The sequence below is a fragment of the Cyrtonyx montezumae genome, unplaced genomic scaffold (assembly GCF_038088225.1).
Source record: "Cyrtonyx montezumae isolate F1298 unplaced genomic scaffold, pur_monq_1.0 scaffold_21, whole genome shotgun sequence".
Lineage (NCBI taxonomy): Eukaryota > Metazoa > Chordata > Aves > Galliformes > Odontophoridae > Cyrtonyx > Cyrtonyx montezumae.
This window is the reverse complement of record NW_027071948.1, coordinates 3465472-3480408: the sequence shown is the minus strand read 5'-3', so window position 1 is coordinate 3480408 and position 14937 is coordinate 3465472. Positions and strand designations below refer to the sequence as shown.

Sequence of the window (14937 nt, the reverse complement as noted above, 5' to 3'; positions counted from 1 at the left end):
AAGAAAAAAGTGACAAAAGAAAAATAAGCGTTAATAACCCTTCTTCTATTCTAGTTGAGAGTAACTGGATTAATTAAGTAAAAGGAAACAAACTTGCCTACGATTCATCAGAAATGTTGTTTCCATCAATTTATTCAAGCTACAAAAAAGACTACTTGATAGAAACATTAATAGCACTCAGACTTCCACTGACAATCAAGTCAATGATCGATCCTCAGTCAATGAAGAATTTCACTGTGAACAGTTAGCAATTTCTGAGCTTCCATAAACTTACTAGAGATCATTTTTAACCCCTAGAAATATACAGGGAGCCTAGAACTGTAGGTAAACATAATGCCATACCATCATCTCTGTTCACAGCACTGGAACATTTGAAGAGGTTCATGCAGCTCCAATCAAGAGAAAACTTCAGAAAGCAACATTATGCCTACACAACGTGACACTGCTATACTTTCTGCACACAGATTTTGGCATCTCAGTTTAAGTACTAGGTCTATACACTACATTCAAAGTCTGAATTGGTCCACCACAGTTCATAAAAAGCTTTATAAAGAATAAAAACAGGTGGAAACATGCTGCCTACATCTGCTGTTCACTCATTCTGAGATCTATTATTCACAGAATGACTTAGAAGGGACCTCAAAGATCATCTAATTCCAGCCCCATCCAAAGACCACTGTCTCTTCAATGTTCTTCTGGACAGTATTCCTGAAGCATGAACTGAAGGACTTTCCCTGCTCCTATCTTTGATGATAACACAAATTTCCACAATTTATAAAGAATAGGTTCCTGTCATCAAAGACAAAATGAGTAAACATTGAGCTATGGTGGCTCAATGTGACACCCTTCAATTTGTGAAGTGGGCAAAATTGACCTTCTACACTTCAATTTACTGTTCAGCTGCTAAAAACAGAGCTGTCTTAGTAACAATTATATTTATACAGGTACCTCGTAAGTGTTAAATCTTTGTAAACAAATTCAAAGTTTTCATCACCTACATGTGCACAACAGCAGCCACAATTACTAGAAGGATAACTAATAAAACTGAACTGCATGGACAGCAAGGAAAAGAAGCAAACAGGACTAGGTCAGAAGTTTCACTACTTCTAATAAATCCTCTATGGGTAAAATAAATAGTAACTACTACCAAAGCAACTACTCATCTCAGGTGCATTTATAAACAAACCTGATCAGCTGAAAATGCATCAAAAGAGTCATCAAAAAGAGTTGATGGTCTCTGAGGGAAAATCTAAAAGGAGATTAGGATCCATAACATCAGAGAAGGAAATGTATAGAACACTCAATGAATTAACACCTTTACAAACCTTACACACTTCTGGAGACCAAAACCAGAGCTCTACCTTCCTTCTCCAAATACAACACTTGAACCTATGAAACGTTTTAACCAATAATTCTGTCCTATGCCTGTAGACAGGTCCCATTTATCCTGAGATTCATTTTTTTTACACACTTGAGTGTATGCTGCTCAGACTGAAATACTACCTTGTGTTGCTCATTCATGAGATATTTCAGGTACAAGAAAGTGTATTCTTTTCCTTCCATTTAGTAACTCTTCACTATGTGGATCATTTTATATTTTTCACCATCCATTTATTATTAATTTATTATTATTACACTTTTCTAAAGGAAGGTACAAAGTTCAAGCATTTTTGGATATCAGGAATCTGTGAACTTTTCATACTGCCCCTATTTCATCAGCATATCAGGCTAGCACACATTTCCATGACCACTGGGAGCTATGGCAGCAATATGTTTCACATAGCTGCCTAGAAGCACGTCACATCAGTTTCATAAGGAGAGCATCCAACCTCATTGCTACAGGTGAAATAATTCTTAGATGTAGTGTGTTCTGATATATTCTAACACTCAAGCTATTTCCAAAAATATAATGTAAAAAGAGCTTACTACTAAGAGTTCAAACCTCACCTACAGTTTCCAGTACCTTACACAGATACAAGCCCTTCTGTGAATGGCAGTTTCCTCATCTTCCTCACCCTGCAAGATGACCAACCAGCCACTGACAGACATGATTTGAAAATTAGCAGTTTTCTCTACCTTTTTAGGAGAAAAGACTCCCAGTGTTCCTCCATCTTCCCGAATGGCAACTCCCATTTCTGCCAACAATGCCTCCCTGGGAGAATAAAGCAAATTATTTACCACATTTTAGGCTTCAGAAGATATAATCCTTGGTCAACAGAAGCTCCCAGTTTCATTATGAAATACACTACACTTTCAACCACACTGGCCATGCTAGGGTTGCTGCCATCTTTAACACCATAGGACAGGTTTCCAAACTTGAGCTCCAGAGTTCACAGGAGGAATAAGAACAACAACAGTGACTCGACAGCATTTCAGTGCAGTGAAGTAGCAAACCGTGAGTATAATTTAGGACATTAATCTTCCTTAAGGTGGCAACAGAAGTAAAGGCTGTTCTAAATTTAGACATTTAATTTAAAATGAGCAATCATCATTTGTTAATTTACCAAGATTTATCTGTCTCTTCCTGATCCAATATAAAAAACTTTCTTTCCTTAAGACATAAAAGGGATTGTATTGGGACAGACAGACTTTTCACGTTATAGACTACTCTTGCCCCTGACAAAGCACAACACTGACTCCAACAGAGAAGAGTGAGACCCTGGCAAACTATCTTTTCCTAAAGTACTCCCACAGTCTCCAAACCTGTTAAGAAAATTTCCACACTGAAAGTGGAGTTTCTTTTATACAGCCATCCCAAATGCTTTTGTTTTGGGTTTCTGTGGGCAGTTGTTTGGTTAAGGTTTTTCTGGAGGGCTGTTTTTTATTTGATTTTTGTTTGTTTTCTTGTTGTTGGTTTTATTTGGATGAAGTTTTTTTGTTTGTTTGTTTTGCAGGGGAGGAAAACTCAACTCCAAACATTACCAACATAACACAGCCAAGACTTCCACAGCTTACAGATCAATTATGAGAATTTTTAAGTATTCAATATCCAAATAAACAGCACTTAGTTCTGTTCCAACCCCTTCCTGACAATGCTTGAACACATCTTATTGCTCTAGACACTAGTCAAACCACAGCTGGAAAGCTGAAGTTGTTCCACAACCGGTACTAAAAGCTTAACCTTTGTTTAAATACACTGTCAGAGTTTTAGGAATGTGAGAGGAAAGGGGGAGAAAGAGACCAGGACCATATGCTGCTTCACAACAGAAGCTAAAGTAGCAGCTTAGGACATCCTCCAAACTGTAATTCTAAATGCTTTACCTTTAGAAAATATGGGAAAGAATATGGCAATTCTGTCAGTATTGCCCCTGTCGTTACACGTAATACGAAGACCAGCACAATTATCACTAAGCCCCATTCTGCTGTTCCATTGCTTTTCAACAGAGTGACATTATCCATTTTCTAAAAGCAATTCACATCTACAGCATTTCTAATTCCTGACCTTTCCATCCTAATGGCCTCTGTTTTCCTCAGCTTCTCTTCCCACGTTTCATTCAGCTCTGCAATGATCTTCTCAGATTCCTGTGTAAAAATCCCAAAAGCTGTTTTACAGTTTTCTCAATATTCTCTACATAAAATGCAAAATAATTAACACTGTTGCTCAGTGCTAGATCTCAATTTAATGTGAGGTACAAAACATACTCAGTGCTTCAAATCAGTACGTTGTCATCTGTAATTTATGAGTTAATAGCCTTAAAAGGAAGCCAAAAAGAAAAGAAGACTTGGTATCTAACCCCAATCAGACTTTAATTTGAACCACCTAAAGCTTTTTTTCTTTAAAAAAACCAAAACAATTTACAGACATCATTCAGCAACTGGATGCCAGGGAGCTGTGGAGACTACACCATTATTTCCATGGTAACAGCAAGTTTCTAACAAGAAAGGGATATGCAGTGTGTGTTTCAGCCCATTCCAATCCCTGTGGCAGTGTCTCATGGACAAGACATGAGAATGAAGCACAGATTCAACAGAGCCAGCTTTCCCCACTCATCCGCCCATGGAGATTGGGGGGGGAGCTTTGGTAAAATAAAGAAATACTTCACTGTAATGCACTTTTGATGCGGTTCAATTCTGTGCAGAATTGGGACAAGGCTGCTATTGTCTGGATAAAGCATGCTATTCTGTGTGCTTCACATTTTAATCTGTGGGGGCTGGGTGAATACAACAGTGGCAGGATTATTCTGCCTCCTTCTTTCAGCTTTGGGGTAATTTGGTTTTCTGAAAGCTGACTGTATTTGCTAGTCAGACCTAGTCCACTCTAGTGCTGACCAGGCCTCTCCAAGTCCATATTTAAGTTCAAATTTCCCATAATTGCCACTGTATCAGAAGACCTATAAACAAGAACCAAGATCATCATTTTGAATTCAGTGGCAGCTCCAGACTACAGTTAAAACCATATAATCCTAACAGGAAAGGCTGTGCATGAACATTGTCTCCAACTCCCTCCAGTAAAATGCATTTTTTAGGGTACAAGCAGGTTTCACACAACTTCCTATGGCAACATCACTATGCTGGATCTACATTTGCTGAAAATATTGCTCAGCCTTTGAAAATACCCACATAATGCTCTGCTTAATCTACAGCAATACTTGCCTTCAAACGCTCAATCGCTTCTTCTCCTCCAGGTGTTGACATGATTCTTTCCTGTATACTGGACACAGATGTTAAGCCCACCTGACTACTGAGAGAGCAGGAGGATGGAGAGGCAGTGAGGGACCCCATGGAGGCTGTGGAAAAATTGCCAGGACGTTGATTCTCGGAGGCTAGCAAGTATCTATGTTTATTGTTCTGAAAATCTTTCAGATCTGAGAGAGAGACACAGACAGAGGGAAGGCAGAGAGACAGGGGAAAGGAAAACAGGAGGAGGGAAGGAACAAGAAAGAGGAAGATAGGAAGGAAATACCAGTATAAGAGGAAAGCATTTAAGCAGCGACAAAACAAGTTTTGTAATTTTTAGATGGCAGTTCTGAAACAGATCCCTTAACATCAGTAGTATGACAGAAATAACTCAAATCAGACCCTGAGGATTATTAGAAAGGGCTGTGCCATAAACCACTCTGATCAAAAAAGCTTGAAAAAATAAATTACACTCACCAAGAATAAACCTATTCCTAAATGAACACTAAGCTGCCATGCACCATGAATGTCAGAAGAGGAGCAGTTACTGATGGGATTAGTGATATCCCAGGCTGAAGCCCAAATATACACCAACCCCGTTAATATTACCTTCCAGATTTCTTTAATTCAAAGTAATGATAATGAACCACCATGACCACAAGAACTACAGGCTAACCCCTCCCTACATGCTGCCAGCATCTCAGCCACCTGACAGGGAGGAACGAATACAAGTTCACAGTAACGTGGCTGCACTTCCTCTTAATCCTCTCCATCTCAAAAATGGTCATCTCAGATACATGATCAGTGAAGTAACTGCTGAGGCTCTGACAGAAGTACCCCAGAAGGTGGTTTAAAGCTTTTTGGTCTTCATTGACATGGAAAAAGACTCAACAACAACAACAACAAAAAGTTATAAGGCAGCCTTTGGAGCTAAGCAGAGACCAGAAATGTGCCTCTTTAAAAGGCAGAAAACAAGATGAAGGCACGTGAATGATTACAAATAAAACCCAAAGCCATCCAGAGGCAATTTATTTTGATCTAACCTAGCTTCTCAAACATCTGTAAACTGCATCCTCAGAATAACCACAAAAAATATTTTGTAATAACCTAGACAGCTCAGTTTGAATAATTTGGACAGTTTTAAATTCTAGCTCAAACAAATCCTTCCAAGTACTCTTCCTTAGTAAAGAAGCAAGTCAAATTAGACCTTGCAAATTATGAATATGTCTAGAAAAATAAGAGATGCTCAGACAGACACTGCATAAATATCCATGTCCTTCCACATCTCCTCTACTCCTGTCCTGACTAACCCTGCTATAGTAAGTCTAATATCTCAGCTCACTCCACATTCTATTTTGGTGTCCTGATTGCACCTAATCAGTTTGAAAACCACCATCTGCAAACAAAGGAAGCAGGGGTGGAAGGTTAACAAAAGAAAGGCAGGTTAAGGAAAGGGAATGCCATCAGGATGAGGAAAGCAGACAAGGCAGGGCAGGGAAGATGAAGTCTCGAAAGGCCAGGAGACACATGCACTCCTGGCAACGAAGGAAGTGGCACTCGCAGTAGCTTTTGTAGTTGCTGTGATCATTAAGAACCAAAACCCTCAACACCATGCACACTCCTCCTGGAGGCTGCAGCGTTAACAGATGACATATGCATACACTGGAAGCAGTATCAGAACATAAAACAAGGCCAGGATGAGTCTTTACATCACCAGTAGCTTTGATTACAGGAAATATCAGACAGATCTCTTCTAGCTGATACTGTTTTCGAGTGAGGGGGAAGAAGACTGGCTGAGAGTTTAAAACAAAATCCGCCAACACAAAGTTTACACTGTACACACAGCAGACATATCTTTTGCAATGGTCTTGGTATATTTTCTTTCCATAAAGGCAGGCAGTAGAACAGGAATAAAATTATATTTGCTGAGTGTTTCTAACCCTAGTAAACTAATCATCATCATCAAGCTCAAATAAGGAACCTTTATCAGAACAAGCTGCATAACTTCTTCTTGTCTAATGAGACTAAAGAAAATAAACCTCAGTCTCCAGGAGGATCTGATACTATTTCATCTTGGGTTAATCAACACATTTCAAATAAATACTTCTAAGCGGTGAAGAGAAGTTAAAAGGTTAGGAAGCTAAATGAGCAGAAGCTGTTTCAGCTGAGTAACTCAAAAGACTTGAGAGAAAAATTTTAGTTCAAATATAAAATGTTAGCTGTCATGGAAACAGGCTAAACCATGACCACTCTCCCTTCTGTGTTCTGCCAGGGAGCAAGCAACAAACATATGCAGTATTTTAAACTTTGCACTTGTTTTTTTGACTGCCGACTTAATCTAAGCTGGTTAAGCTAGTTTCCATGAGACTGCATAATGTTCCACAACAAGGGTTCTGTCTGGGATTTCCCTGTGAGAAATGCTGGCATGCAAAGCTCAGTTAATAGCTGACCCAGAGAAAGCATGTTAAGAAGAGAACCACACAATACACACATTTGCCTCCACTTCCAGAGTATTCATCTCCCATTGGATCAACTGAAGGGAAGCAGGAGGGAAAATACAAGAAGGATCAAAATTGAAGATTCAACCAGTGATATAGGATGGGAAGAGAACACTACTCCATGCTTAAAGATACAGCACACAGTTTTCATTAACTTTTTTTTTTGCATTTTTGATTTAGATCCAAAAAACAGACTGCACCTTCGTTTTCTCATGGTCCTCACCTCTTGAAAACAAGAAGACAGAAAGGTTTATACAATAATTGAGGGCCAATTTTGTTCTAGTGCTTTATGAGATTGCTGTTCTACTGACCTAACTCAAACTCTTCCCTCAAAATAATTTAGTAATTTATTTACATGCAACTGTTCCATTAGATAATAATTTTGAGATGACAAATGCTTTGCCACTAAAGACACAGTCTAACAGGAGTTAGGCATCATTTTCTCTTCTAACCAAGGATGGCACCAAAGCCAGGTATCAACTAATGACTTTTACCCTTCAAGAAATTAGAAAATTGCTTGCTTTCTCAATATGAAATTAGTTGCTACATCACAACTATCCTTTTTTATTTAATTATTTTATTTATTTATTTATTTTAAATTAGCAGCCAGACAAAATGCCTTTCATAACTCACCAAGGCAACTCTTGAGTGTGAAAGTTCTATTACAGTAATATTACTTCTACAGCAGCAGGAAAATCCACCTCCATGTTTTCCCTTGAGAGTTTGAAGGTGGCCTATTAACTCTACAAAGACTGATCCTAGGATGATTATTTAAAGACAGAAGAGGCCAACCCTGAAACGTTCAAAATTTAACATCGGCATTCAACTTCAACATTCTATGTCAGGCCAAGCTCTCCCTCCCCTTTGTGGAGAGACCAAACCCAAGATGGCAAGATCTGTTTAACCCACTTACTGTCAATAATATCTCCCAGCCCTTGTGCACGCAAGAGATCCTTAAGCCTTGTCACCTCCTCCTTCAGCTCACGCACCAGCTTGGCATTTGGATCTTCATTGATAACAGCATTGCATTTAATTTGTTTTGCACGATCAGCATACCTGGAACCAAACAAAAAAAACCCTTATAATGGACACATATACGCCCATGGGCAACACAGAAATACAGTAACAGATCTACATCAGAAGAATTTGTACTTAATACAGGGTACAGCTACAAAAAGAACAAGTCCTCTTCAGGATCTATACAAGATGCATTAACAAGGTGCACCACACACAGCAGAACTTTTTCCCCTTTACTGACTGCTCTGAAGCCTCAAATCAAATAAAATATTATTTCCAGTGACCACACTGGAAAAGAACAGGAAAAGATGAGTTTGATTTTTCAAACTAAAAGTAGGAAATTAACTTCTAGTTTCCTGCTCACACACAATAGATCAGTTTTTAGGGTAATTGCATTTTTGCCATTTCTTTCCTAGAGATTTCTCAAAATATAATCACTAAAGGTTTGAAGGATAGCACGTGCCTGGCAGAGCTCACAGTTACCCACATCCATCTCACATAACAAAAACTGTACCTTAAAGTGCTCAAAGTTTCATCATAGTTGATATCTGCTGGACTCAAAGCAGCAACCATAGCAGTTCGGGAATTACCACCTGTAACAGAACAGATACAGCTTTAGATAACACCACAGTGCACAATCTGAGCTCTATAACCTACAAATATCAGTATTTTCCATATAAGACAGAATTCAAATGCATTCCACTTAGCTAAAGAACACACAAAGATCCTGGAAAAGCAGCAAAGTGTCATCTTTAACAAAGGTGAAACATACAATTCAGATTTAACTATTAAAACATTGAAACCCATAAAGAATTCAAATTTAAGTGAACTAAAAACGTTCACAAAACTGACTGAGAATTTCTTTCCATACTGGCACAGGTGAAGTCAGCCATACCTAGATTTTCTCGAAGAAGCCACGTGAGCACAGAATCCCTGTACGGTATGAAGTCCGTCTTCTTCTTTTTTTTACTCTACAAAAAGAAAAAAGAAAAGAACAACCACCTGAAAAACGAACACTGAATGGAAAAGGAGCACTGATGCTCTTAACACTCGAGAAGTGCTGAAAAGGCACTTCTCTGCCTCTTGCCAAAAGTAAGTGACCTTAAAATGGACAAGTAAAATTAAACATAGTGCATAAGAATCAGATGCTAACGCTTGCAAAATGTTCCATGTCACTTTAGAAAACTCAGAACAAACAATTCCCTGCAATCTACTACACGAGGTAAAGAAAAAAGCAGGGAGTACAAAAGGAAAGAAAGTCTCCTTCCCTAAAAGGTAAGTATTCCCAATTTAATTCACTAATCCAGGAGAAGGGATGTAGTAAAGAAATATTCCCAAAACACACTTAAATGTGTGTTTTTCATGTATTCATCACAGCCTGAGAATATTTTTGAGTTTCACAATTGACCTTTTTCACATTTCACAACAATTATTTATAACTCAGTAATTTCTCAAGAAAGACCCTTGCTCATTGGTTCCAAAGTGAAGACAATAAAATTTCACAGCTGGTCAGAAAAGACAACATCCACTACCACTCTAACCATCCTACCTTGCTGGTGCAGTTATCCTAAGTTGAAAGCATTAAAGAAAGCAGAAGACAATAAATGATGAGCTTCTTGATAGAGCTTATATACACTTCCGTGTAGCATTCTTTTATTGAGAAACCCCAATTCGTTAAAATAATTTTCATTTAAAAAAAAACAAAAAACCTAAGCAGCACTTAAGTACACTCAACCTGTCCCAAGTTACTGAGAACTCACCTTTAAAAGCAGCAATTCACCTTTGCTTTTTTTTAATATTAGTTGAATAGAAAAGCACAGGACAACTTTTCATAACCTACAAGATTATGTTTGGATCACCACATGTTTACTCAACTAAACACATTAAGTCTTTCCACTGAAAAAGTCTGTGATGACCAAACTGGTTTTTCTAATATATGACAATTTAGTATTTTAACAAGAAATACCCAGTTAGATTTCTAGAATTATTCTTTCCAATAGAAATACTACTATGGTTTTGCTGAACTCAAAGCTTGCTATACAAACACATCCTCTGCATAAATGTAGATCCATTTTGCAAGGCTTCTTCAAAGCTAAATAAACCAATGCTTCAAACTATCTTGCAATAGTTTCCAGCAGGGTCCATAAGATGCTTGATATACACATGCAGCTAACTTCACTGATAATGCCAGGTCAACAGCAGTGAATGACTCCACTGTACTCCATTACACTCACTGTCTCAGCTTTACTAGTTATGGAAAGGATTTTATGGATAAGTAAATGTTGTACTTACCACCTCTGCCAACGCTGAAATAACTTTGCCCAGAGTCGTGAGAGATTTGTTTATATTTGCTCCTTCCTGGGAAAAGAGGATCCAGCATTAGTAATTCTTACTTTTTAACCATGAATCTCTGCAAACTTCAGTCTCTAATTTCACAGTTCTTTTTTCCAAATGTATAACAGCAATTCTTACACTGCTTGTGCACCCACTTCCATTTCTTCCCCATATATCCGTGTCCCAATACCTTTAACCGGGTTCCTTTGGCACCAGTTGAATCAGCTCGCTCACTCCCAGCCAGATCCACAAGGCTAATCTTGCTGACCTGAGGAGAGAAAGAACAACTATAATTAGTTCTTGTCAAACTCAAGTAAGAAACTAAGTAACTTCAAAAAATTCTATGGCATGAGGAAAAACTCCCTCTAAAAATGACCATGGTGGGCTTAAAGCTAAGGTTTTCACATGCCATTATCTTGTGGATACAAAGCATCTGGAATTACACTCTGTTTTAAACATCACTATACTTTAGACTACCTAAGTAGAAATTGAGGCCTGCTGAAATGAACTCAGGTGAAAAGAAACAGTTACTGCTATGGGCAACAAATGAATTTCAAAAGGAAAACAAACTTGCAAGTTATCCTGACTCTACTGACACCAAAAACGAAGCACTGGCCTAATTAAGAGGAGGGGAAATCTTCAAAACTGGTTTATTGGTCCGTTTATTTTTTTTCATATCAACAGGAAAATGGAAACATTACCTGTATTTTAGTTATTTCTGCATGAAGAGCCTCTAATTCAGTGTAATAAAAGCTAGAAAACTTCCATTCTAAAGAGTGTACCCCCTTTTAACACAAAAATTCTATAAAATGCCTAGATCACAGTCACCCCAGTCTCTGAGCCCAGAGAAAAAGTGAGAATTTCTTACTGACAAGAAAAAAAACCAAAGTTCTGTGAGTGGGTCCAGGGAAGATTGATTTCTCTTACTTCATCTCTCTCTCCCCATAGAACCTAGTCCTCAAGGCTTACAATCCATAACATACCTTCTCTGTGGAAAGATCAGTTTCTGCATCGTGTTTCTTCTGAGTAAAGACAATTGTAAACACAGCATGAGAGCGACTGCTAGTCTCATTCATGTTGGTAGCTGCCACAGTCCTAGAAAATGAACACACACAGACCCTCAAAACAGCAGCCCCTACACTGCACAACCTGCCTCAGTGCAGCTGCAGAAGATTGCAGCTCATTTGCACTCACTTTTCAACGCTCGGTTCCTCTCAGCTTTAGCACAGTTCAAACAGAGCTTGCTCGACCTGTGTACTTACTAACCTATCCAACACTAACATACAGGAACACACAAATGGCATTCACATCATTCTCACACAGGCTGTTAAATGAACTGTTTATAAATGACAGCTACTAGTGGATAAGAACCTAAAGCCAACTTTCTTTCCTTCACTCAAGAGATCAGGACTAGATTATGTATACCAAAAGGTTGATCTAAAAGACAGTAGAATTCTTATTATTTAATCTAAAGCCATTGCAAGCCTTAAGCATCTGCAGTGACTTACAACACCATTACATCACTCAAATCAATTTCAGCATTTCATAGAACTGACTGGCCCATATTTCAGTAATATTTCTAACTGGAAATCAACTTTTTCAAAGGAAGTGCATCACAGAAATAATTGAAAAAATTGTGGTGTATGTCATATAACCCCACAGAAGACATGGAAGTATGTAACATGCTACTGCCACCAACCTGGCTTTATTTCCAGCATCCATGAGGTCTGCAATGTCTGTGTAAGACGTGACTGCTAACTTGGACAGATCTTCCACGTAAGGGCCAAGCAGAGGATGTTCTCGTACCCGCAAATTCCCTTTGTTCTTCGGGTTCAACAAGTCTCTGACTCTCTCACAATAAATCTCCATGTAACTCACCTGACAACAGGAATTAGCAAAGATCATTTAATGATTATTAAGGCCTCCTCCTTGTGAAACCTCTGCAATGCTTCGGGCAGAAATTCCCACCATTCATTACAGCCAAGCTGTGAGTGAGTGTCTCAGTTTAACAGTGCGAGGCAAAGGGAAAAAGGAATTAAGAGTCATGAGGTACAGATGGAGCAGGTGTCAACATAAGCTACAGAGCCCTCACACATGTGTAGACCCCTCAGCCATTTCAGAAAACATTGGTGTTTAACTCAAACTGTTTGATGTCCAGCACATGGATTTTCTTTAATTCTTCACCATACTCACCTCTACGGAGTATGACATCTCTTCATTGCTGTTGTCATTTATTTTCTCAAACAATTCTTCACATAGCTGGAAAGAGATTAAAACCAAGACAGAAATTAGTTCTTAACTGAGTAGTAGAAGTAACTACAATGACAAGTCATTAATTTGGCAGGGGAAGAAAAAGAACAGATTGTATCAATGAGAAACAGTGCCACTAGGAAGATCCTTAACCCCATTTATATATCACTATCATCCAGCCTTGCTAATTTATTTTTAAAGCATTTCAGATGTTATAGGTTTAACCAATATTAATATTCTGTAATACAAAATTAGAAGAATAATCCATTATAATATTAATTCATTCAACAACCCAAATTGGAAGTAACACTTCTAGGAACTCGTGATCAAAATACTTAATCCTATCCTAAACTATTTATTTTTAAAAGAATAATCCTCTGTCAGTTCACTGATATGTTTAAGTTTCAGGACTCGGATTTAAATCGATAGGCAGACAGTATCAAAATTCATTTAACAGCATCTTCACATGAAGAATGCTCCAGCCACTCAGCATTCTATTTCAGTAGCACTCCTTTACAAAAAAGTCAAACAAGAGACACAAAATTCAGATCATAAAGGAAGAAAAAGAGCAAACAGTTGGCAAACACACAGATATGTGCAGGAAGCTTAAAAAGCACGAGAGCACAGAGGGATGTGCATACAAAGACAATTCTGGAACACACATCTACTAGCCACTGCGTGGAAAATAAAAATGGCATGGAAAAGAGCGTGAAAAACACAGGCAAGTTTACAAAGCATGTACTCCAAAGTAATTCAGTCAACACATGGTTAAAGTATAAAATATCACACTACAAGACAGGAAGACAGAGTCAAGGAATTTTGCCAACACATAGAAATTTAATGTCAACAACCTATATTACTCAGAACGTGACTGTGCTGTACACCCTCTGCATACGTGACAAGAAAGAACAGATTCAAAATGTTCCCCCTGAATACATAAATCATTTGGTTTCTTCACAAGGAGACCTCTCCCAGTGAAACTGGAGGGAAATTACTTTGTTTAGAAACTAGTAGATAACAGGAGCACTACTGCATCCACAGGAACATTAGGTTTTTTTTTTTACAACAGTCTGTAATTCTCACATATTTGAGATTACAGAAAGAGAAATTGGAATATCAAGATCACAAATCAAAATAATTTTAGCACCAAGCTGTTTTCAACTGATTTTCAACTCATTTCACCTGTTATAGTGATACTTCATATCACAAAGAAAAACAAAACACTTCCAATAATTCTGTCTTTAATCACACTACTCCAGCACAGATGCACAAATATATTCTTCCAACATGACTTCAAGATAATCTGTATACACAGCCCCAAGTGGTTCCAGAACATTTCCTACATACTTCACTGCGGGTCTGTGGCCCAAATATTTTCTCCCCAAATTCTGATACAATCTTATCAAATGCACTGATGTATTATTTGGTTTCTAACTTAGAGAAGTTTGTTTCCACAAAAACTTCACAGCAGTTTCATCAGCATTGTCACCTGAATTCCTACTGAATGCAAAGGTGTCATGTGCTGACCTCATTATAGTCAGAGGAGACAAGAAACCTAGTGACAGGACACTTTCATTTATCAGTTTGTTGGTGAAGGAGAGAAACTGGATGCAGGAAAAGCAGACAGAATAAAGTACATTTTTTAAAAGTGTAAGAATGGAGTGAAAATTACACTAAGTATCTCAACGTGCTATAAAAAAAATAAAGCCCTTTGTGGGTTCTGTCATACCTGGGGGATTATCCCTGCTTGGCTCTCCTCCTGTTTGCCCATCATGGTGTAGGATTTCCCAGCTCCAGTCTGTCCATAGGCAAAAATGCATACATTGTAGCCCTCAAAGGCATGCAGCAACATCTCCTTCCCAATGTCATTGTACACACGGCTCTGAGATGCAAAGCAGGGATCTTCAGGCTGAAAAGACATGAGAATAGCATTAGAACACAAGTTATTGTACTTAATGTGTTCTTAAGATTCCTTCAGCAAATCCCACTATTTATTTGTATGGCTGCTCTGAAATTAGGATATTCAATAGGAAGATTGATAGGTTTTTCTCGTGAAACCATCCCTGTTGGCCACAGATTTACTCAGAAATATTGTCAGATTTGCACTATCCAAATAGCTAAAATTAGAAATGGGGAGAAAAGCACTACCCATTCTTCCTACATTTTTTGAGGGAAAAAAAGGCAGGGGAGGGGTTGATGGCAGATCAACAGAGTTCTGCTT

At 38.2% G+C, this 14937-nt stretch overlaps 1 protein-coding gene across 10 annotated transcripts in view; it reads right to left on the bottom strand.

The window, feature by feature from the left end:
- The window catches only part of KIF1B (kinesin family member 1B), a 78159-nt gene that overhangs the window by 44121 nt on the left and 19101 nt on the right, over window positions 1-14937 (bottom strand). For 3 of the 10 annotated variants that reach the window (XM_065738094.1, XM_065738097.1, XM_065738098.1), the window contains exons 4-15: window positions 14446-14625; window positions 12660-12725; window positions 12166-12344; window positions 11450-11561; window positions 10657-10734; window positions 10425-10490; window positions 9028-9103; window positions 8647-8725; window positions 8029-8171; window positions 4594-4727; window positions 3443-3522; window positions 2077-2152 (exon numbers count right to left, since the gene is read on the bottom strand). In XM_065738094.1, coding sequence (XP_065594166.1) covers window positions 2077-2152; window positions 3443-3522; window positions 4594-4727; window positions 8029-8171; window positions 8647-8725; window positions 9028-9103; window positions 10425-10490; window positions 10657-10734; window positions 11450-11561; window positions 12166-12344; window positions 12660-12725; window positions 14446-14625 — 1269 coding nt within the window. Of the gene's footprint in view, window positions 1-2076; window positions 2153-3442; window positions 3523-4593; window positions 4806-7108; window positions 7151-8028; window positions 8172-8646; window positions 8726-9027; window positions 9104-9681; window positions 9700-10424; window positions 10491-10656; window positions 10735-11449; window positions 11562-12165; window positions 12345-12659; window positions 12726-14445; window positions 14626-14937 lie in introns of all 10 variants that reach the window. The other 7 variants (XM_065738089.1, XM_065738095.1, XM_065738093.1 and 4 more) reach the window with 5 other exon arrangements.